Source organism: Pygocentrus nattereri, chromosome 16, assembly GCF_015220715.1.
Source record: "Pygocentrus nattereri isolate fPygNat1 chromosome 16, fPygNat1.pri, whole genome shotgun sequence".
Taxonomy (NCBI): Eukaryota; Metazoa; Chordata; class Actinopteri; order Characiformes; family Serrasalmidae; genus Pygocentrus; species Pygocentrus nattereri.
The window spans coordinates 37,671,246-37,696,086 of record NC_051226.1 but is presented as its reverse complement, the minus strand read 5'-3'; the positions used below and the strand labels follow the sequence as shown (position 1 = coordinate 37,696,086).

At 43.7% G+C, this 24,841-nt stretch overlaps 1 protein-coding gene across 1 annotated transcript; it reads right to left on the bottom strand.

The window, feature by feature from the left end:
- Positions 1–1,651: 1,651 nt before the first annotated feature.
- On the bottom strand, positions 1,652–24,534 carry prodha (proline dehydrogenase (oxidase) 1a). The gene is made up of 14 exons (XM_017717987.2): positions 24,100–24,534; positions 21,976–22,184; positions 18,268–18,302; positions 16,616–16,765; positions 16,443–16,507; positions 16,166–16,282; positions 14,775–14,854; positions 14,586–14,667; positions 13,110–13,202; positions 8,277–8,423; positions 7,049–7,224; positions 6,426–6,524; positions 6,234–6,322; positions 1,652–3,121 (listed from the first exon to the last, which is right to left on the bottom strand). The coding sequence occupies exons 1-14, from the start codon at positions 24,412–24,414 to the stop codon at positions 2,931–2,933; spliced, it is 1,848 nt and encodes a 615-aa protein (XP_017573476.1). The 5' UTR covers positions 24,415–24,534; the 3' UTR covers positions 1,652–2,930.
- Positions 24,535–24,841: the final 307 nt, after the last annotated feature.

Below are 24,841 nucleotides of genomic sequence, written 5' to 3'. Positions count from 1 at the left end.
TTTGCCCGTCTTTCCCCACAATGCTTACGTTCATTAATATTCATTGAAACTAATTTTACTAATGAATGCTTATTAAAAGAAACAATATGCAGCTAAAAAAATAATTACCATTAAAGTTTTTTGCGTCACAATCAATGAAATCTCTGACTACATGAACTTTGTCATAACGGAGGTTCAGTCATCCGACCATTAAAACACAGTAGCAGAACAAACAGCTACAGTCCAGCAGCTGCTGGACACTGCACGTAAACTCAAAGGCTAAAGCACGACCAAAGAAATAAATACGCTAAATAAAATACGATAAAAATGCTCAATGCACAGCAACTGGGAGTGGGTGGCACGCAGGTTTACCAGCTTCTTGACATTCCAGCATTAATCTGAGCACTTCGGAGGTCACGTATGGAGGCTGAAAAGGTACCAGAAGGCAGAGAATTTTCCAAAAATTTAGTGGTTGAGATGGAAACAGAGTTTATTGCAGAGACTCAGACGTCTTTACAGTGGTGGTGATGGGAACCAGGCGTCGCCATGACTACAACACAGATATAGACACTTTATTTACCATCCAGAACCACCAGAGAACCTACACGAGTCTTCTGAGGTTATATGGAGTGTTGATGAGGGTGAAACATAAATAAAAAAAAAAAAAAAACTACAACCCCAATTCCAGTGAAGTTGGGACGTTGTGTAAAACATAAATAAAAACAGAATACGATGGTTTACAAATCCTTTTCAACCTACATTCAGTTAAATACACTACAAAGACGAGATATTTAATGTTCAAACGGATAAACTTTATTGTTTTTTGCAAATATTCCCTCATTTTGAATTTGATGCCTGCAACACGTTCCAAAGAAGTTGGGACAGGGGCAACAAAAGGCTGGGAAAGTTGAGGAATCCTATAAAAACACCTGTATGGAACATTCCACAGGTGAACAGGTTAATTGGAAACAGGTGAGTGTCATGATTGGGAATAAAGGCAGCATCCCAAACAATAAAGTTTATCCGCTTGAACATTAAATATCTCGTCTTTGAAGTGTGTTCAACTGAATGTAGGTTGAAAAGGATTTGTAAATCATCGTATTCTGTTTTTATTTATGTTTTACACAACGTCCCAACTTCACTGGAATTGGGGTTGTACTTTGCCTCACAACACTCTGCATGTATCCCTCCACCAGGAGGCGTACTAATAACTGCCTGTGAGGAGCTTTGAGAGGTGGACGTCTGGTTCCTATCATTAACACTGAACAGATCTGACTCAGTAAGCTTCTCTAGAACGGAGTGTTTCACACCAAACCGCTCTGAGCGGCTCTGTTTACATCTTCACCAGTTAAAAATCAGAAGTCTGCCTTGCGCTCGTCTCTGCTTCAGTCTCTCGCTACTTATGGCTTTCCAAATGGCAATTAAAGGGCAGCAGAAAATGAAGTCTGTGTTTTTAAGGCACGGTGCTGATAATCCTCAACTGCCTCCTGCTAGGCACTGACCCAGAACTGCGTGTCGATTTCTCACCGCTGACTCTTCAGGGCTGGGGCGCAGCATTAAAGGCTTCAATAGCTCAAGGCTTTAACTGTACCAGTGTTGATTTGCAAATTATTCACTCAAAGTGGGTAAAACACTGTTCTCTTGAATACACGACTGTCCAACACTCTACCTGTATGTTTACAGTGGAGTGTGACTGCCCCCTGTGTTTAATACAGTGTGCACATGTGGTGAACAGTCTGACTACAGTAACAGACACAAAGAGACGGCCAGGTCCCATAAAAAGCATGAAGACTGCACAGCATGGCTACTCCACAAAGGGCGTAGCTCTAGGTTTTCTTTCCGACAGCGGGCTTTAAACTCTCTTGGGCTGTAACTGTATTTAATGAGCAAACCTCATCAACTAATCAACTGTTTGACTGAGGTCAACGATCGCTGACCCCAACTACAGAGGCTGCGACGGGAGGTGATCGAGGAGCTGCATCAGAGCAGCTGTCCATGATACATGCCTAGTCTATAGTAGACTGGTCTATAGAGCAGCTTTTGAGTAGGGTAGTCTGTCACATAGGACTGGTCTATAGTAGACTCATCTACTATAGAAGACTAGTCTATAGCAGACTGGTCTTCGACAGAGGACTTGTCTATAGTAGACTGGTCTTAATTAGAAGAATTGTCTATAGCAGACAGGTCCACAATGAAAGACCAGTCTGTAATAGACAGGCCTGCAACAGAAGACAGGTCTGTAGTAGACTATAACGTTCTGTATAGTAGACTACATAATGGTCTATAACAGAAGAATGGTTTATAGCAGACAGGTCTACAACAGAAAACAAGTCTATAGTAAACAGGCCTGCAAAAGAAGAATGGTCTATAGTAGACAGGTCTATAATAGATGACAGGTCTATAATAGACAGGTCTACAGTAGTAGTAGACTTGTCTACAGAGCAGCTTTTAAGTTGGGCAGTTTATAATTGAAGACTGGTCTATAGTAGACTCGTCTACAATAGAAGACTGGCCTACAGCAGACTGGTCTTCAATAGAAGCCTGGACTTCAATAGAAGACTGGTCTACAGTAGGGCAGTCTACAGAACAGCCTTTATGTAAACTGTCCTACGACAGACGACTGGTCCACAATACGCTTGTCTACAATAAAAGACTGGTCTTCAATAAATTTCTGGTCTAAAGTAACCGAAGATTACAATAAAGATAGGTCTTCTGTAGACTGGCATACAATAGACAACTGGTGGAGTCCAAGGAACAGCTTTGAAGTAGTCTATAGTCAATTAGTCTACAGTAGAAAGCAGGTGTATAGTAGACTGATTTACACAGCCGTTTTTAGGCAGGACAGTCTATAATAGAAGAACAGTCTATAGTAGACTGGTCTATAATGGGAGAGCTGATCTTCAGGAGTTCCTTAGTTGAGCAGTCTATAATCGAAGACTGGTGTGTAGTCTTCAGCAGGCAGACTTGTAGAACAGCTGGCCCTCGCAGAGGCGCCGTTTGAGCTCGTTGTATAGAAGGCTGCGCTCTCTCTGTGAGCCCTTCATGATACCGCGGTTCTCCTGTGCCCGGCGACATAGGTACGGGATAACCTCGTTCACTGGACCGTACGGAACATATTTGTACACAGGGAACCCGGCCTGACCTGTTTACAAACACAAACCCACAAGCACAGACTTAGTTACATTACATGTGCATGTTCATCCTTTGAAACACCATTTCTTCAAAAGCGGTTTTCAGTTTTGGTGAATGTGAAATCGGAATGCATTCACCTTCCATACTACGACATACTTCGCTCCGGGAAAGGTGGGAGGAGGAGTACAAAGATGATGTTATTGGCTAACATTACTTGGCAACCCTCTATTTGGATAGTCCACTTCAGATGCTTTGTAGATACTTCAAGTTACATTCAGCTAAATATCTACTCAATTTACCAAAATTGTCTTCAATTCTAAACCTGGCTCTCATCTTAACCACAATCCAAAACCTGAACCCCACCCTCACCCAGCTCCTAGCTCTAACCCTACCCTCACTCCACCACTGTTCAGAATCAACTGAGCTTCAACAGATGTGAACATTCACAGTTCAGGGTGGAAAAAGTATGTGAACCTTTGGATTTAATAACTGGTTGACCCTCCTTTGGCAGCTGTAGTTGCAGATCAGACCTGCACAATGGTCAGGAGGAATTTTGGACCATTCCTCTCTACATAACTTCCGTTCAGGAATATTCTTGGGATATCTGGTGTGATTCGCTCTCGAGGTCATGCCACAGCATCTCAATCGGGTTGAGGTCAGGACTCTGACTGGCGTACTTTCTTCTGTTATTGATTTACTTCTATGTTTTGGGTCGTTGTCCTGTTGCATCACCCATCCTCTGTTGAGCTTCAGTTGACGGAGAGGTGGTCTTAAGTTTTCCTGCACAATGTCTTGATAAACTTGGGAATTCATTTTTCCAGTGATGGAAGCAATCTGTCCAGGCCCTGAGGCAGACGAGCAACCCCAAACCATGATGCCCCCTCCACCATATTTCACAGCTGGGATGAGGTTTTGATGTTGGTGGGCTGGGTCCTTTTTCTCCACACACAGTGTTGTGTGTTCCTTCCAAAAAACTCAACTTTGGTTTCATCTGTCCATAGAATATTTTGCCAGTAGTGCTGTGGAACTTCTAGGTCCTCTTTTGCAAACTTCAAACGTGCAGCAATGTTTTTTTCGGACAGCAGTGGCTTCTCCGTGGTGTCCTTCCATGAACTCCATTCTTGTTTAATGTTTTACTTCTTGGAGATTTGTCAACAAAAATCTTCGCATGTGCCAGAGACTTCTGTAAGTCTTTAGCTGGCACTCTAGAACTGTTCTTCACCTCACTGAGCATTCTGCACTGTGCTCTTGCAGTCATCTTTACAGAACAACCACGTTTCAGGAGAGCAGCAACCATGCTGAACTTTCTCCATTTGTAGACAGTCTGTCTTACCATGGACACATGAACATCACGGCTTTTAGAGACACTTCTGTAAAACCTTCCAGCTTCATGCAAGTCAACAGTTCTTGAATGTCGGTCTTCTGAGAGCTCTTTTGCGCGAGGCATGGTTCACATCAGTCGATGCTTCTTGAGAACAGCAAACTCCAAACTGGTGCGTGCTTTTTATTGGGCAGGGCAGCTTCAACCAACACATCCAATCTCACCACATTGACTGGACTCCAGGTTGGCCGACTCCTGGCTCCAATGAGCTCTTGGAGAAGTCATTAGCCTAGGGGTTCACATACTTCTTCCACCCTGCACTGTGAATGTTCACACGTGGTGTTCAATAAAAACATGAAAACATCTCATTTTTTGCGCGGTATTAGTTTAAGCGGACTGTGTTCATCTACTGTTGCGACTTAGATGAAGATCAGAGCACATTTATGCAGAAATCCAAGTCATCCCAAAGGGTTCACATACTTTTAGAACATCTGTAGATGATCTACAGGGACTATAGTGGACTATCCAAATAAAGTGGTATAAAGCCCTGATACGTTTCCCTGCCTGCTGACGCAACGTGGCGTAATCAAAACTAAAGCTGATGTTCTAGACGAGTGCAAAATCATTACATCCACAATCACAGTTTACTGGGAATCAATAATTCTGCCTTTTAAACAGTTTTCCATGATAAATTCTGCTTAATATGACCAGGGATATGAAACTAATAAGGTAAAAGATGTAAACGTTAAGCCGTCCTAGAAATCAAGAAGTGGATTTCGAATTTAGCGGACAAATATTATTACGATTGAGTAAACACAGTTTTGTTCTCAGAAAAGGACTCAAAAACACCTAGTGATGTTTTTGCACTGACCATGTTTGCACACACACACACACACACACACACACACACACACACACACACACACACACACACACACACACACATACATATCAACTGAGTTTTAGGGCCCCAATTTGTTAAAATTATCTCTAACTGTTCCATTGCTTGGCAACCCCAGTCTCCATACCTTGGTGCAATAACTGTTCATTGCTTTTGTTATGTTATGATTTATGGAACACTGGTGCATTTTATTAATTGTATCTTGCTGTTTTATTGAAGCTTTGGGGTAAAGTCACTGTAACACACAGCCTTGGCTTCTTGCTTTTGTTCAGAGCTGTGGAATATTAAGAATGTAATCCAAATAAAATAATTCAACCTTAAAATAATCCAAGTGTCATGCATCCGGCAAATTCTCAGAAAGACACGGACTCCACCTCCTAGACTCCTCTGAGAGATCATATGACTGAGATACTTCCCTCACGCCCAGAGTCCGGCTCAGACTCCATTACCCAGAATGCTTCGGGGAATCACATGACCTCTGACGCTCTCTCACTCCTGAGTGTCACCTGAATTCGAATGTGAATCACCTGTGTGTGGAGTCATGTGACTCATATAGTCTAGTTTATAAGCCGTAAGCTACTGAGCGGTCTTTCCTGTTTGTTGGTTGCCTGTTATTTGACTCGGCCTTGTGCCTGATCCCTCTGTACCTTTGCTGAACTGTTTTGATTCGTGTTTTGACCACTTTTGCCTGCCTCTTCGACTCCGACTTTCACCCCGCCCTTCTGTTTGTTTGCCTCGTCTTACGTTCACCATAACACTTCTGCTATGGTTTCTGGCTTTGACCCACGCCGGTCCTTCGGTTTTGAACCGTGATTTTGAAAGTTAAGCTGCTCTTGTCCTTTTTATCTGTGCGCGTCTGGTTTCTGTTGATCCGTCACACCAAGCTTCTACAGTACTCACCCAGAGGGAAGCTGATCTGATCACACATGCCCAACAGCTGGCCGAAGCAGACGTTATTCTCCGTGGGAGAGAGTCCCATCTCGTTCATCCTGCACAGAGAAAACGGCTCGGATGAAAACGGTGTAACACACACCGACCACAGCGCAGGAGTTGAGGAACAGTGCTGTCTCTGCTCCGTTAGCCTGGTCTTACTTTTCCAGTGTGAATTTGACAGTGTCCTCGTTGTGTGATGCCACCATGACACTGGCCTTCCTGTTGTGGTTGATCTCCTCCAGGATATATTCCAGACACCTTAAAGCCCACAAGAATCAGACATGAAAAACAAAGACCATAGCCAGAAAGCAGATGCAGCAGGATCCCCCCAAATAGAAGAAATTGGACTGAAATTGTCCACAAAATTTGGAAAGACTTGCGTTTCTGTTACAAATGAGGATGGAACACTTTGCAAAATACTGGGGGAAGTGGATCTTATACCCAATTAACATATAATCAATTGCAACAGGCAATATTACACTATATTATTAAATTATACTAAAACGGCCCTGTAAGGAACGGGACTATAGAGTACCTGCTAGACAGCCTCTGTTCTTATATTTGTTCTTTTTTTTAATTAAAAGTTATCTAACTGTAATCATAAATGGGAAAAAACAGACATAAAAACTCAAAGAAAAAGATGAAAAGCTAAAACCAATCAGGGTCCAGCAGCATTTTTCCTAGGAAATTGTCATTTTTACATAAAATTCTGGTGACTAAAATACATCAGTACCCATACTGACGCACGTAAATACATTTTATAGCTCAATTATTTCCTTCACCTGTGGTACATCCTGTTGGTGGACTCATAGTCGGGGTTGATGGGATCCTCGTAGCCGATCTCGGCCGCTCTCTGTCTCTCCTGGTGCATGTAAGCCCCACGGACCAGCTTGGCCCCGAAGCACCAGCTCTCGCGGCGGGACAGCTCCACGTCCACGCTCAGGTTATCATAGGCCTCCTACACAGTGTTTAAAACTGGGTTTCACTGCAAACTTCATGATGACGATATTCAGGGCCACAAGAAAGCCGGCTGTAAAAAAAACCCCCCAAAGCTGTAGTGTGTGTTGGGTGACAGGAGAGAGTCAGTCCCAGCACCAACGTTCTACTCCGTCTACTACAAAACAGAGACTGAGGGTTTATACTTAAGCTCAGGATTAACCGGCTGTAGTTTACACACAAATGGACAGAAAAACAAGCTAAGAGATTCTGCAAATGTAGCCGACTCGTCCAAGTACAGCTGTGTAATGTCCATGTGCGTTTGTTTTGGTTTTCTAGTCCTGCCCCCTCGTTTCATGACTCCACTCCTGATTGTCTCCACCTGTGTCTGCACCTGTCCCTTGTTACTCTTATGTATTTAAGCCCTGTGTTTTCCCCGCTCTGGTTACTGGTCTTTGTTTGAATCTCTGTCTGTGTTGGTTGTTATATGCTGTGTTGGATGTTCTGCTTGCTCTGTTATATTCTGGTTTACGTCATATCATGTCTGTCCCCCGATCTATCCGTGTTGGCTCTATGACCCTGGACTGTCTCGACCCTGATTTTGGGGACCCTCACTTATCTCCGCATATGTGTCCGCCTCCTCGCTCCTCGTTACAGTCAATCCGTTTTCAGTCTCTCTCAGTGATGTTTCAGGGAGTACCCTGCTGCTGAAATGTGTGCAGGAGGGGACCCTGTAAAGGTCACCACACACTTTACAGCCGTGTTGTGTAACAACGGCGTCGCGTGAGCGGCAGTTCAAAAAGGCGTGGCGGTGTTTCTCAGGTCTTGGAGGAAGTCTGTGCTGCCTTCACCCTCCCAGCACTGGTAGCATCGTGTGATTGGGGGAGTCCTAACTAGTGGGTGGAATTGGACACGACTAAATTGGGTAAAAATCCCCACAGAAACTTCTACGGAGCTCCGATCGGTTAAAAGCATATTTGCATACTGCTGCCTTCAGTATTGCACGGGCCATAACGTGTGTGTGTGTGTGTGTGTCTGTGTGTGTGTCTGTGTGTGTGTCTGTGTGTATCATACCTTCAGGTAACACTGGTAGGTGTTGAAGATGATGGGTTTTTGTTTGTTGAAGATTCTCTGCATCTCCAGGGTCAGTCGGCTGATCGCTGGCTGGAAATACGTCTGCTCGGCGTCCACCATCAACCTCACGCCGTTCTCAACCGCATGCTGTAACGCAAACATACAGAAAAGAGAACAGTTATGTAACGTGTGCTTTTCAACAGCAACCTGAGAATGTTATGAAACGCACACAGCGAGGACCACACGGCATCCCCGCGGAGATCTGAGGCCCCAGCCAGGCTGAAGGTTTATTCTATTCCATTGCTCTAAGAAGGCAAACCAGCACAATGAGAGACATAACTACATGTGTAAGCATATTCATTCCAGATCTACATCAAACTAAGTTAGTTTACGGAAAGTCCGGCACATAAAACGGACATTCAACACTCCGAGTGGACTGTGCTCTGATTAATAAGGAACAATGATTATTGTTTCCTAGACATGAAACAAGACACAATAATCAACCCACTGGGGATCTGCACTCTTGCCGTGCTGCAGGTAGTGATATTGCGGCGAGTCGAGACGTGGCGCACATCAGGTCAGGCTCATTTGGCTGCGTATCTTCTAGATGTGTCCTCAGGTCGTTACTGCTGGAATGGTGGGCTGACTGTTTGAATATCTCGAGGTTCCACAGTTTTGCCGTCTACTGACCAAAATCTCAATTTCCAAACAGGGCCTGTTAAACTGCTCAGAGTGCACATCGCTCTCTCTGCGGCCGAGCTGGGTCGTGAACTCTCTGCCATCGTTACCACACACTTGAATTATTCAGTCCTAAATATCATTTTAACCCCTCAAAAGTTTATTTACACACGTCTGTAATCTAAGAATGACTTCGTTTACATCGGCATCCCTGTAGTTACTGAACAATAAGCCTGGGAGTTTAGGTTAAATCATGAAAGTGATGTGTGACTGCTGTCCATCATGCGGTGCATTCAGTGCAGCAGTCCATGCCCAGGCAGACAGATCAGCTCCTAATAAGAGTCCTTGGGCAAGACTCTTAACACCACCTATCAAACTGTAAGTTGCTCTGGATGAAAGTGTCTGCAAAATGCTGTAAATCTTGTGTTTTTCACAGAATCAAATTTTCATTTTCACAATTGAACGTCTGTTTTTTTGGCTGTATAATGAAATTTACAATATTTGTTGACAGCAGTAATATGGGATAATCCTTTATTAGTCCCACAACGGTGAAATCCTCAGTGTTACAGCAGCAAATTTAAAAACTGTGCGCACTTTTTTTACTGTTGTTTTTAGTGCTATTCTTTTTCTATTTTCTTCTAAGATTATATTAAGATTACATTTGGTGAATGGAGGAATCAGCAAAGTAAGAATTTCACTGTACAGCATAACCGCCTGCTCTGCTGTGCGTACGACAATAAAACTCCTGAGTCTCTCAAACGGATAGAAAGAAAAGAAAAAGAAGCAACATGAAGAGAATCAACGGGCAGGTAATCAAGCTTGTTAATTACTTAAAAAAGCTTTCTACATTTTCTAATAGTAAAAATAAAAAATAAGATAAAATATAAACACTGTCCTTCACAAAGATTCACACTGAAGAGGTCATAATTTGGCCGTTTTGACTGGAAATGAAACGATGAAGGGCGGTCTTTTGCTCGTCTACTCAGAAGTTAAGAGTCGACTATTCTCTACTCGCTGACACACCGTGTCTAAGCTTGGGGTTCCCAGCTGTAAGGGCCTCCAGGCGAGAGCATTATTCCCTCATTCCTGCCATTTCTGTTAGATTTAGAGTTACGTAACCTTGTCTCACAGCACGACTGCTTATCTTCACAGAGTGTAAATTTGCGCAGGGAATACAAACACTATCAAACCACGGACGCATTCAGGCATGAATTACTGCCCACCTCCGCTATAGAGGGCATTAAAGGCATCGGAGTGGCAGAGTTGTTGAAACACCGGCATTGTTCAAATACTCAAACAGCCAGACCAGCTCCGGGTCCTTCCGGGGCTGAATCAGAGGCGTTCGAGCAGAAACAACAACACTGTGAAGGTACATCGCGAGACTAAAAAGTGGAAAACACTGCTTTCTTGTGTCAAACACTCAACCAGGGTTCGAACTGAGGGGCGGCTGGGAGGGTCCTGGATGTACCATCAGACTAACATGCAATGAGTAACATTAACATGAGGTTATTGCATCACGGGACCAACACATGACCAGGATTTAACCTATTTGTCTGGCAAACCGAGTTGCAATGTGGTTTTACCGTTTGCGGGACCCACCAAACCACCTGCTGGTCACCAAATCAATTTTATTACCTAAACAATTTATTTCGGTTCATTAACTGAGAAAAAATAAACTTCTAGACCAACTTTCTGGGTCTTCTCATCTGTAATAATCATGTAATACAGAAGACTGCTGCCAGGTAAAACATATGAAAAACTGCATAAATAAGTATAACGTAAAAATACATCATTCTGAAGTCACGTCATAGTCAGACTTTAGAGTAGAGGAGCCCCTGAGACCTCTGCCATAATTTGTACCTTGTCTAACCACAAAAATCTCTTAGGAGGGAACAAATGACCTTGCACTCTGTTAACAGCTTGGCTATTAGCCCTATGGAACCGAGCGTCTCGCTGGAGATCCCTTCTGAAAATGTGCCATTGGCTTCTTTAACCTAAGCTACTATGAGAGCTACCATGTTTCCTATCACTGTATAAAAGATGCCTGAGTCTGTCGTTATTGTTGTGATTCCGTAATGTGCCGATTATTCCGGAGCGACTGCGCTCGCTCAGTCAGAACAGGACTGGGACTGATGAGCGCTTTTTAAGTTAAGTGATACTTATTAGTCCCACAACAGGGAAATTTAACCCATCCGTGCAGTGAAACACCACATACACACTAGTGAACACCACACTAGGGGGCAGAGAGCACACTTGCCCAGAGCGGTGGGCAGCCCTATCCATGGCACCCAGGGAGCAGTTGGGGGTTAGGTGTCTTGCTCAAGGACACCTTGCAAGACACCTAACCCCCAACTGCTCCCCGGGTGCTGTGGATAGGGCTGCCCACCACTCCTGCCAAGCGTGCTCACTGCCCCCAGTGTGTGTGTTCACTAGTGTGTATGTGGTGTTTCACTGCACGGATGGGTTAAACGCAGAGGTCTAATTCCTCTGTGTGCAAAACACAGTTGGCTAATGGCTCTGAATTCTATTCTATTCTAAAATCGATAGTGCCAATGTTTTCTCCATCTTTCATTGATAAAAAGCCACAAATACCCAAACAGTGATTTCACGATTTCAGTACTGACGCCTTGAATAAACGTCACCATTGGCTACGCAGTGTTTTTTGCGAAGAGAAAGATATCGCCCGTTCTCAATTAGCCAAAAACTTGAAAATCAAGCATTAACGACAGCAGCTTGTCCAGCTAAAGCCCGGGACAAACAGGGTACATGGTATTTTCAGTCTATGTCTCCAGGGTAACAGCCGAGCAGGATAAAAGCATTTGAAGTGGAAAACAAGAGAGAGCTGACCTAAAAGCACACACATGTAACCAGATACTCGAGTGCCTGTGCACATCCCGATCACACTCACGTAGATCCATTACACTAAAAGCTCGAGTGAGAAGCATCCAGACTAGTTTGGATCATAAAAGAGACAAAATATGAATGAAAACTTTGCAGTCGCCCATTCATGGCAACTAGATGGTAAAGCAAAAAGCTTCATCCTGCGCTCCACCACCGCGTTTGGTCAAGGCTAAAGCTACTCCAGCTCCTCCCTATCGGTCAGCTTATCACTCGGTGGCCACCAGTTACACTGTGCAAACATTCCAGACGCGCACAGAGACACTCCGGTGCGTCAGAGTGTGAGACTAACAACCGACTCTGTTTGACCACCAGCTGCACACAGGTCACCACGGAGCGATCGATCTGCGAACAGCCGTGTCCAATGATGGCTGAGGAGCTAAAATAAGCAAAACGAGGACAATCGTCCTTCATGTGTTCTTCACAATACACAAAGCCTGATCTGGATTATTTCACAACTGCCTGCTCACCGTTTTCCCATCCCACCCCAGTGAGGGATCAATTGAGCTACGTGATAAGCTGGACATTGAGAAACGGTCTGGAACGGCAACTTTGGCCCATGTGTTGACGTTTTATTAGCAAAAAGATGTCACGACCCGGACCTTCTGGAATGGAATCATCAGCACGAACAGCAGAACATCAATAACGCAAGCACAGCTGCTTTCATGAGGCTTCTGTGTTTGACCAAATCTTTGTGCTGGCCTTTTTCAATTTAGAGTTGTAGGTAGAGAGTACCCTGTCCGGTCCCTGTCCGGTCAAGGAATGAAGTTTCAGTTAAAAAAATGTTTTAAAAGGGTTTCTTTTTCTTATTCTTCTTGAAACACTCAATAGAACTGACACTGGCTTCCTTTTCTGTTCAACTCTGTCTTGTCTTCTTAGCTCCGCCCCTTAGTTATCATCGTTTCCACCTGTGTTTAGTTTGTAACCTCAGCTGTCTGTTCAGCTCAGACAGGGTTTCTGACTGTTCCAGCTTCACGAAAGTCAACAAACACACGAGGGCTTATTTTGCAAAGCAGGAAAAAAATGACACTATGAAAATATGAAAGTATTTATAATGGCAACAAGTGTGTGTCAACTTGTTTCTTATAGCTTTCACTTTGCCTTGTGTTCCTCAGCACCTCCCTACATGAGCAGAACACTTGACTGAGGCTGTGAAGATCTGCCTGACCAATTCTCGGCCATAAAGATATTCGCCTTGACACATTCCCTTTTGGGTTAGGCTGAATATTTACTCTGCTGCACTGTGTTCTAGTGTACCTTGGCCAGAACGTCCATCCGCTGTAGCATCCTCTTCATCTGCCGCTCCTCTTCGTCGGTGAATCGGCTCAACAGAGGCTCCAGGTGACCCGTCTAAAGGGAAAACACACACACACACACACACATACACAGTGACTGATGTATCAAAAGAAGAGAAACAGGAATGGGTTTGAATGGTCAGATATCTGTATAGTCAACAAACCTTATAGTAAATTAGGATTTTTAGTATGCAAATGAGCTGGTAACTAATGTTACACATTCTCTTGAGAACCATGCGCTGTCTGAACTCCACCAGAGGGCAATGAAGAGCCTGCATCCCAATGTTTTTGGTCAGAGTTTCCTTTCGGTTTACTCCAAAAGAAGGACAAAGACTACTGCACTCGTTTGATGTCAGACAATGACAGAGTGGGTAACTGCAAGAGTCGGGAAAATTCCTGGGGGGCTTAGGTGAGCTATAAATGTTACATCAAAGCGTAAACTGTAGTAATTTAGGGGTTAATGCAGCACCTCCACCCTACCTCACCTTAAGTGGTTTAGCCCCGGTGTGCTGATTCTACTGAGTTTCATATAGGGGATAGGGGTCAGATGAAGCCCACTTCTCATTCCACCTTAAAAGATGTAGCAGTCACGTTCAGACGCCGGTACGGAGCTCAATACTGTCTCAAGACCTCCTACTTAAGGAGGATGAGAACATATTCGAGCAGAAGGGCACTGAGAAATGCTCACCTCAACTTACGTGGCTAGCATTAGTTTGTAGCATATTGGCTCCTGATGGTCAAATTTAAGATAAAATCTTTCAGCCATTTTCATTTTTATCCTTTGCTGTCAACCATATATCATATATCAGCGAAGAACATAAATGATAAAAAAAAAAAGAGTAAATACGATTTAAATACATAAATACGTAAATACAGCGTTGTTAGGGTAGTAATACCAGCACTGGTGAAACATTAGCAATTAACATTGGTCAGTTTTTCTAAAAGGCTTTAGACCGATACCTCCATGTAGCTTCCAAACCACCTGCTATGGATTGCTTTGGGTTATCATAGACTGGCAATAATAAGACACTAAGTTTCGTAATTGGGCAGTCTTGGGCTGGAGGTTAGGGATCCAGCCTCGACACCGGAAGGTCGCCGGTTCGATCCCCAGAGCTGACAGCACATGACTGAAGTGTCCTTGATCAAGACACCTAACCCCCAACTGCTCCCCGGGCGCTGCAGATTGGGCTGCCCACTGCTCCGGGCAAGTGTGCTCACTGCCCCCTAGTGTGTGTGTGTGTGTGTTCACTAGTGTGTATTTGGTGTTTCACTTCACGGATGGTTAAATGTGGAGGTGAAATTTCCCCGTTGTGGGACTAATAAGGGTCACTTAATCTTAATCTCCAGATAAAATCCAGTTTCAAAATATCATTGTAAATAAAGTACTGTGTAATGATGGAGTGTGGCTATGTATTTACATTATTTAGGATTTATTTACCTCCACATTGGGCACCACAAGCAGGTTGGAGATCTTCGTTCTGTCGTTGATGAGGCTGTTCCAGTCCAGCAAGTCGATAGTCCTGCATACGGACACACAAACGACAAATCCAAACCAGCCCAGAAAAAGCAGTGGACCAAAGATTCTGTGGGTAACTGTGACTGTCATGATATCAGAAAGATGTTTTACCCAGACGAGCCCAGTTTCTCTCCAGTGAACCAGTTCTCAATGTCCTGCTTGGCTCCCACGCCCAGATTGGCCAAACTGTCCTAAAGACAAGAGGGAACGAGATGTTAGAGTGAGAGGCATTCTATGTGTGCCAGTATCTCCAGATAACGGCACTCTAACCAAATCTCTATAAGTATTGATTTGTATTATTTGCCTATATCAATGACAACCAGCCATTAAAAGAGTAACAAACAACTAGCCTTTAAAAAAAAAGTGACAATGGCAACTTGATTACAAGTCACTGAGGTCGCTTGTGTTGTTATAGTTCCAGTGTACATTTCCACAGCAGACGTTACGAAGGTATTGTGTACTTCCCTTAGTAGCATTCATATGCAGTAGTGCTAGATACTGTTTTTTACAAACTGTGCCTGTATAGGTCCAGCCTGTACCCCAGCCGTCAGCAGAGGGCGACAGCGGCAAGGTGCCCAGCCTGTACCGCCGGCCACCAAGCGCCATAACTTCAGGGAACTCCAATACCCAGAAGCCCTTGGGCTGATTACGCCGAACCTGATACACTTGTGGACTCCTCTACTTAAGGCTGTGGCAAAGCAGCCCGTTGTCACACCTTTGTAGATGGGTGACCGGTACGGTACACAGCCCAGGTAGGTATTTAAACAAAAAGAAAACATGAAGTCTGCCATCTCTTCATAATTACAGAGGAAGTGTCTCTTGTTTTCTCATTATCTTTTATTTCACATTTCTATCTCAGCTTTTGTTTGAGCTGCTTTCAGCGTCCCCTTTGTTTGCCCTTTTCCCGCCTTTTTATTTCCCATTCCTTGAGGTGTTTTACCCAATGTCACCTGTGATTCCCAGTGGCGCAGCAGTAACTCGACGCAAAACCTTTGGGTTCAAGCCTGGCTCTGGGTGAACTCAACCCCAACGTGCCAAATTCACACTCCTCAAAACATTTAACACACTTTCTCACGGGTTTTCATTTCTGCACTTGGGTCCGCCTCGCTGCCGCCCCGTAACAGTGCCACAATCGCTGGATGACCAGCATACCACCTTCTGAAACACAACTTATCATGGTTTTGCTACTGATGAGCTTGCTGGTCTATGCTGGTTTTCCTAGCAGGGAGTATAACTAACAACTGAGGAATCTCACGTAATCCAAAACCTGACCCAAATTTCCATGGAGTCTTTAAAAGCTAAAAATGGTTTATGAAGACTAAAAACAGATTAAAAAAACAGATTATTGAGCTTTATTGGAGCAAATACAGGCTCATAGACAGAAATGAAAGTGAATAATAGGAAAAAAACAAAACAAACAAAGAGAGCACTAACAAGGCTGGTGAAGACTAACGAAAGACTAACCAAAGATAAAAAAGGCTAACAGAGATTTTTGAAGGCACCTGAAGCTGCTCAAACTCGAGTTTCTGCTCCAGCACAGCCATGCCGTCCTTCCCCTGCTGCGCGGCAAGCAGGTTAAAAAACCTCCTCCATTTCACCAGCACCTCTGAGAACTGCAACTATGTGGAAGAAAGAAGAAATCTGTTAACGTAAAGTTTGCTATTTAAAAAATTCTATTTGTCTATTTGTCATAAAATGTTGAAACACACAAGATTTCTGGATGGATGGATGTATACTTAGAAACACAGACATACAGAGAGACAGATAACAGACAGTTACCAGGAACTGAGGCCGACCCAAAGCAGTCATCTTAATGGCTGAGAATCCATCCACTGAGCTGCCGGCTGCAATGTGCACACATCCCCACCACAGAGATTAAGAGACTAAAATAGTCAATAAATCTTTAAAACATCTTCAGATTCAGCACTGAGAACCGTTCAGGTCAGACTCACCGGACGCTTTGATGCATTTGATGAAGGTCTCCATGTGGCTGTCACATTTGGTCTCGTCGGCGTAGAAATACGTGCGGGCGCTGATCACGCCCCCTCGCCGGTCCCCGAACTGCCGGTGTGCCTTGTACTTCTTCTCACGGTGATCAATACCTGCGCAGCAACCAATCAAGCGGTTCCAGCATCACGGTGATCTCAATTATTAAGCTTTCAATACTGAGACTGATCATTCAGTTATTTTGGTACGTTCTTGTTAAATACACTGATCAGGCAGAACATTCTGACCACCTCATCGTTTCTACGCTCACTGTCCACTTTATCAGCTCCACTTACTGTATAGCTGCACTCTGTAGTTCTACAGTTACAGACTGTAGTCCATCTGTTTCTCTGATACTCTGTTACCCTGTTCTTCAGTGGGCAGGACCCCCATGGACCCTCACAGAGCAGGTACTATTTGGGTGGTGGGTCATTCTCAGCACTGCAGGAACACTGACGTGGTGGTGGTGTGTTAGTGTGTGTTGCGCTGGTCTGAGTGGATCAGACGCAGCAGTGCTGCTGGAGTTTTTAAACACCTCAGTGTTGCTGCTGGACTGAGAATAGTCCACCAACCAAAAATATCCAGCCAACTGCATCCTGTGGGCAGCGTCCTGTGGGCAGCGTCCTGTGACCACTGATGAAGGACTAGAGGATGACCAACACAAACTGTGCAGCAGCAGATGAGCTGTCGTCTCTGACTTTACATCTACAAGGTGGATCGACAAGCTAGGAGTGTCTAATAGAGTGGACAGTGAGTGGACACAGTGTTGAAAAATGTTTTGGACCCACATTCAGAACATTAAGGTCTGAGGGGTTAATAACTAACTATGTAAACATTACTGTAGCTCCACAAGCTCCAAAAGCTTCAAAAGAGATTTAAAAATGATTCACTCATGTCCAGTTCAACAAACCTGCTGTACTAGAACCAGATTAACCCCATGAACAAGAACGGATGGTGCCGAGCGGATGTTTTGCCTCCCTCCCCATATTACAGTGTAACATGTCTGTCAAGCTTTTACAGGGGTCAGTTTCAGATGATGCACAGCAGAAATGTGTTTTGTGGTCTGACAGGTTAATCTTTCAGATTGCTTATGGCAATAACGTACAAATTAAGGCCAAAGACTAAAAGGACCATCCAAACTGTTACCGGCGTAAAGTTCAAAACTTTGTCTGTGATGGTACAAGGGCGTAATGGATAACTTATACATCTGTGATACCAATGACACTGAAAGATATGTACTCATTATGGAGAAACATATGCTGCCTTCTAGACAACGTCTTTTTCAGAGACATCAGCATGACACATCACATTCTGTAGTTAGCTCCCACCTCAAAATATGACTGATTCTTGTGCCTCTTTACACATCAGTCCACCTTATTTATCGCTTACCTAGCAATAGTAACAGTAATACAGTTAAAAATTGTGTTTTTACAAGTTTTCCGAGCAAACTAACTGAGCAAGAGTCCAGCGGGTTCCACCTGTTTACTCAAAACAGCATCAGCCCTTTGTAGACTACATTTAGATTAAATCTAGATTAAATTAGCAGAATTATTAGTTTCTTTGGGTGGGGTTTCTGATTTACTAGGGTTTAAATTAAGTAAAAATTGAATATACATACCATGACTTTCCTTTTCAGCCTCTGATACGCAGGAGCTAGAAATATAAAAAAGGAGAGAGAGAGAGAGAGAGAGAGAGAGGGAGAGGGAGAGGGAGAGGGAGAGGGAGAGGGAGAGGGAGAGGGAGAGGGAGAGGGAGAGAGAGAGAGAGAGAGAGAGAGAGAGAGAGAGAGTTTGGATGACTGGTGGAAAAGTGCGCCATAACCTTGTAATGTTTAATGTCTTTTCAGGTTTAGATTGTCAGCAAATAGTTTGACTGCTTGCCTAAAGCAACAAAAATGATAAGAGGACCTACAAAGTTTTAGTAAAGTGTGCAAACTGGAGACCCAGTGTGTACTCACTCCAAAACGCTGCCAAAGACACACACACACACACACACACACACACACACACACACACACAAAAAGCACCCTATCCTTTGGCAGCGTCAGGCTTCAGGACAGAAACCCAGTCTGAGCTGGTTGGCTCTGGCTGGTCCGGTCCAGCTCAGTCTGGCATATTCATGACACACAGAATGGGCCTCTACTTCTCTGTGACCCAAAACTACAGCCCAGTCTCCCCAATCAAGCTCACGGTCAGATCTCCTCACCACATAGGACTCACTTATAGCGATTTGAAAGATTTTGTGCATTTTGAGATTTTTAATTTTTGAATTTTGAGATTTGAAGATTTGACGAATTTTGAGACCGAGAAGTTTGGTGAATTTTGAGATTTGAAGATTTGACGAATTTCATCAGATCAACCTATAAAAATATATATACCTTGTAAGAACTCAAATCGAGTTACTTTACTTTTACACTGGACAAACATTTACATGATAACAAAAGAAACAATCACTAAATAACCAAAAATATAACGTCTCAGGGGGCCTGAATACAATCAGCTCAGTTTGAACTCGACAGTGCGGTTGCTGTTCACAGGCCCCCTCCTGTTGGTCTAAAGACCCATTATATATTATTATGAAACTACTGCCATTGGCCAATGCTCTAAAAATACAATATCATAAAAATGCTATCATGTCTTTAATATTTTAACCCACTGTGTGTAATTTTTCAGCTCTCAATATGTCTGAACTTGCACTTGGAGAAGAGCTCAGCCTCACTGTGTTTGAGGACGGCAGATAAGCTCTGATAAGGTTATTTCACACAGCACCACCCACACTTCCACATGTTTGTGTTGATAAAGCAAGTGCCACAGTTTGCGTGTTGCGTGTTGCCCTTTACATTGTATATAAATTTCGTGAAGAATGGACAAACAGAAATGGCCAAAAATGACTTGGGAAAACATCTGGTTCCATTGACTTACATCCAAACTAAAGCAGGTTTTTTCCTTCTCCTGTAAAGTTATCATTCTGGATATACAAGGTTTTGTTCTGACAGCAGTGATTATAGTTATAGATACATTTATATTTGTACATGAAAGGTTCTGCTTTTTCATTCTAACCACAAAAATTCCAAAAGAACACTGTGTCCTCATGTTGGGCTGCTTATTTTCATAAAGGGCCCACAGGAACACCTTACAAAACACGGCACGCCTCGTCTTACTCTAACCTCTTTATATAACCGGCGCTGTTCCCGCAGGGTGGGAGTGATATAACAGCCAGCGCTCGCTTGACTCACTCTCATGTGACCAAACTGCCAAGCAGAGGGTGTGTGGGGGGTGTAAACACTTTCCTGTTAAGTCAGCCAATCAAACAGGGAGGCCTTGGCCAAACTGACCAATCAGGCCTCAGAAGCTGTGGATATTTTCCACTGTTTGGTGGAAAAGCTGGCCGAGTTAAAGAGCACATGGCTATGCTATGATACCAGCTTTTAAAGGACAGGACAGTCTGGTCAGCCACCCGATGATCACTGACAGGGCTTGGTTCAATTGCACAACACATTTCATAACTATATCATAATTTGACCTACAGGAAGACGCACAAAGCTTACACACACACTTAACACCAGATATTCCAGATATGAACGTCGCCTTGAAAATGAGCACCAAAACAAAAACACCACTCAGACATGACATGAGCTCTGATTGGTTCAGGGCTTTTTATGTCCAGTTAAAAACGTTTATACTAAAAAAATACATTCAAGCGCTGCTGATTACTGATTGACGTGACACGGTGACTGGGGGTTGATGCGAATTTCAGATTTTTTCCATGTATTTATCTGTCGATACCAATGCTGAGACCTAAAAATGTATAAAAAGTAGAATCAGCGCTACGGAGAAATGGAGCATTTATGTCTGTAGGGTTTAAATGCAGTAAAGTGAATAAAGGGCAGATATTTTAGCGCTGTAACCCATCATCATTATGTTCTTACTCACATAATTACAAATACTCCAAACTGAGTAAATGAGTTCTTACTCAAATAATTACAAATACTCCAAACTGAGTAAATGAGTTCTTACTCAAATAATTACAAATACTCCAAACTGAGTAAATTAGTTACTCAAATAATTACAAATACTCCAAACTGAGTAAATGAGTTCTTACTCAAATAATTACAAATACTCCAAACTGAGTAAATTAGTTACTCAAATAATTACAAATACTCCAAACTGAGTAAATGAGTTCTTACTCAAATAATTACAAATACTCCAAACTGAGTAAATGAGTTCTTACTCAAATAATTACAAATACTCCAAACTGAGTAAATTAGTTACTCAAATAATTACAAATACTCCAAACTGAGTAAATGAGTTCTTACTCAAATAATTACAAATACTCCAAATGTAGTAAATGAGTTCTTACTCAAACCATTTTAAACAGATTAAAATTTTCAGACGGAGTAAATGTGTTGTATTAGTAATTAGGTTATATGTATATATCTGCACAGCCGTTGTGCTTTTCAAAGAACTCTGTGTTCAGATGTGAAACTTCAGCCCATTTCTTGGGGCTCCAGGAACAAAATCGGGAGGCCTCTAAAGGCCAGAGCTATAGATCAGCCCCTGCACCGTCACCGCAGCTCTATTTTTAATGCTGTTGATATATCAGCTTTCGTTTTCCCTGAACGTGAGCAGGTCTTAAATGAAAGAGCATGAGAGCGAGCCAGCTGAACACCGGCCAGTACGGTAGTACGACAGGAATAGACCCCGCACCCCTGTGGAGAAGAGGCAGAGGCCCTCCTCGAACATTTCACTCCACCAGAGCCGAGAGCTCATCCCTCAAAAGGGTGGATCGGTAAGAGCAGCAGGATGTAAACGCTCTTTACCGTGTCCACAGCCTGGCCTATAGAGACGCGTATGTGAGCAGGGGTGGTCTGTTTTATTACTGACCGTGTAATATATTTAGTTCAATATGCTTTAATATCAAAAACTCAACCATAATAACAGAAGAATTAACGGACAATTACTATTACATATTACACAATGGTTATAAACTACTAACTATTTTAGTAATACACGTACTGTCCACTCTATCAGCTCCACTGACCGTATAGCTCCACTCTGTAGTTCTACAGTTACAGACTGTAGTCCATCTGTTTCTCTGAGACTCTGTTACCCTGTTCTTCAGTGGTCAGGACCCCATCAGAGAATCAGGTGGACCACAGTCTGTAACTGTAGAACTACAGAGTGCTCCTATATGGTCAGTGAAGCTTGTTTGACGTGTACATAATTACGCGTGAGGAACCGAAGTGTGGGCCCACACACAGACCCTGTGAGGGTGGTGATGAGTGTATGAAGACAAGCGCGCATCTAAACTAAGCTAGTTTACTCACTCCATCTCCTTTTTCTCCGCCTCCTCCTGCGTGAGGTCTTCTTCCACGCTGTAGTCCAGAACCGAGCCCACGCCGAAAGCCTTGTTCTTCGCAATCAGGGGCTTAATGGCGTCCTGATCTTCTCCCGCCACAAACTGCCCGTAAAAAGTCATCTTCATCAGCTTCTCGAACAGGGTCTGGCCCAGGATCTTCTTACTCAGGTCCAGCAGCTGCAGGGAGGTAGTGGTTGGTTAGTGTAGTGGGTAACACCTCTGCCTTCTACGCTGTAGACTGGGGTTCAATACCCTACACTATACCAATAAGAGTCCTTGGGCAAGACTCCTAACACCACCTTGGCCTACTTGTGTAAAATGATCAAGTTGTAAGTCGCTCTGGATAAGAGCGCCAGCCAAATCCCGTAAATGTAAATGTCAAGGTAACATATTAACACAGTAATAAGCCCACAACACTATACTTTGTCCAGATATCAGAGCAATTAAATCACAGCCAACAATTTACTTGGAATATGTGATCATTCCCAATGTTCCACACTGATTTTCAGACTGGGATGCAGTCTCACTTCCTGCTCTAAAATGGGGTGTGGCTAAATAAGGCTACGCCCACATGTAACTTCATTCCAGCATTTTTTGAATTTTGAAAAGTTTGTTATTTAAAAAATGTAAGTATTATTTTCAGATGTGCAAATTTATACGTCTGCGAGTTTCAACCGTGCCTTCCACATGGCAGTGGTAGTATGAGGGAGGACTTGAGGATTGAGAGAGCGGGGGTAGAACTGATGCAGGACTGGGGAACTGGGGGGAGGTGGGGTGGTGGTGGGATTGCGGACCCCTTGTCATGGGAACAGAAGGTGAGGGTTTTGGATTTAGGACAAACGCCTCCAAAAGAAAGGTACACATGAATGTGTACGCACCTTATATTTATCCTATTACTATTTCTGACTATGATCTGGATATAAATACATCATAATATAATGCTTGTAAATGTCTAAGATATAAATACTTCATTTTTTTTATTATTGTGGAACCGCAGTTTGGTACAATGGTCCATAGGAACCCACACAAACTTTATAGATGAACCTCAAGGGAGAACAAAAACAAAATACATAAAGTATGTAGAACATCTCAGTATCTGAAAGAAGAAGTGGTATTGTTCCATGTCTGGCTGCATCACACCACTGCATTCAACGGTGGGCTTTGGTTCTCGACTGGACCAACCATGGAAGGCGAATGATCCAGCAAGGTTCCACCGCTTTACAGTGCAGAACATCTACTAGGACCACAGGCACCACTGGTAACGTTTTCTTAAAATGGCTTTATATGGCAATGTCAAGCTTGTAGAAGAACCCATCTTGGTGCTTTTTAAAAAGGTTCTATACAGAACCGTCTACACATTCTCCATCAATCTGAAGAACCCTTTTATGATACAGAAAACCCTTTAATCATGCAGTGTTCGTGGTTCTATAGAACCATTATCTTTACTGAAGAACCCTTGAAGAACATAGACTGCAAAGAAATGGAGAAGAGAACCTCAACAAAGAACCTCGGGATCTGAAGTTAAGTAAGGCATGTGAAGAGGAAACCAGACAGACGGCTTCCTATTCTCCAAGTTCTTCTACTTGTTCTAACTTTTCTGTTCCACCTTAAATGGTACAACAGAAAGCTCTAACAAGAAGAATGAGAAGAATGTAACTATTGCACCATTTAAGGTGGAATGGGAAAAATCGAATAGAAAGAACGTAACTACTGTATCATTTAAGGTGGAACGGGGAAAACTGAATAAGAAGAATGTAACTACTGTATCATTTAAGGTGGAACAGGGAAAGCTGAATAAGAAGAACGTAACTACTGTATCATTTAAGGTGGAACGGGGAAAACTGAATAAGAAGAATGTAACTACTGCACCACTTAAGGTGGAACGGGGAAAACTGAATAAGAAGAAAGTAACTACTGTATCATTTAAGGTGGAACTGGGAAAATTGAATAAGAAGAATGTAACTACTGTATCATTTAAGGTGGAACGGGGAAAAACGAATAAGAAGAATGTATCTACTGCACCATTTAAGGTGGAACGGGTTAACGCGAACAAGAAGCTGACTTCAGCCTCGTAAACCCGAACGCGACTTGCCTCCTTGTTCCTGTCGACGAGAAAGTCGAAGGCGCAGAGCCTGAAGACCAGCAGGCTGCGCAGCAGCTCCAGCGTGTCTTTGCTCTTGTACGCCTCGCGCGTGTTGTCGAAGTCCACGCAGATCTTGGTGGTCCTGTCCGGGTGGGCAGCTATCAGGTCCACATCGCACGGCTTCTCCACGAGCGTGCACGCGGGCTCCAGCTGCGCCTCCTCGCTCTTCTCCTGGGCTCGGCTCGAGGCCGCTGTCGAACGGAACCGGATCAGCCGGTCGGGCTTCAGGCGGGCGAGAGCCGGTAAAGCTCTGGAGTAGGACATCCTGACCGAGACGCCGGGACTGTGAGGGGGTTCTGAGGTGAGTAACGGGCCGAGCCGCTGAGAGAGTCCGTCAGTCTGTCTGGGCGCGAAGAAGCTTCCTGACTCTCATTCATAGTAGTCTGTGAGCGTATGCAAATATACGCAAATATATTCCGTGAGGCGCAAGGGCATTGGCGGGCGAGCGCCGACGTCTTCCAGTAAATGCAAACATTTACTGTGCTGCGAAAAGGGGATTGGCGGACGACCTCTGACGCGCTTGGCGTGCGGCTAGCACGTGTTTCGGCGCTGTTCTGGTTTTATGCGGATCTCAGGTCGGATTTTCTGGGTTTCGTGCGTTTGTTGAGGTACCGAGTGTCTGATCCTGAGTCAGCCGCCCTAAAGCCTTCTAGATTCCAGCCTGAGGGCCTGCAGCCCTAAGACGGCTTTA

What these genes read in the sequence shown, in the direction of transcription:
- prodha (XM_017717987.2), bottom strand. Translation starts at nt 24,414, where the DNA reads ATGTCCTACTCCAGAGCTTTACCGGCTCTCGCCCGCCTGAAGCCCGAC. An exon ending in GGCTGAAAAGGAAAGTCATG is followed by an intron (nt 16,766 to 18,267) that starts GTATGTATATTC and finishes GTTGCTGCGCAG; the next exon opens with GTATTGATCACCGTGAGAAG. An exon ending in GTCAAATTCACACTGGAAAA is followed by an intron (nt 6,323 to 6,425) that starts GTAAGACCAGGC and finishes TTCTCTGTGCAG; the next exon opens with GATGAACGAGATGGGACTCT.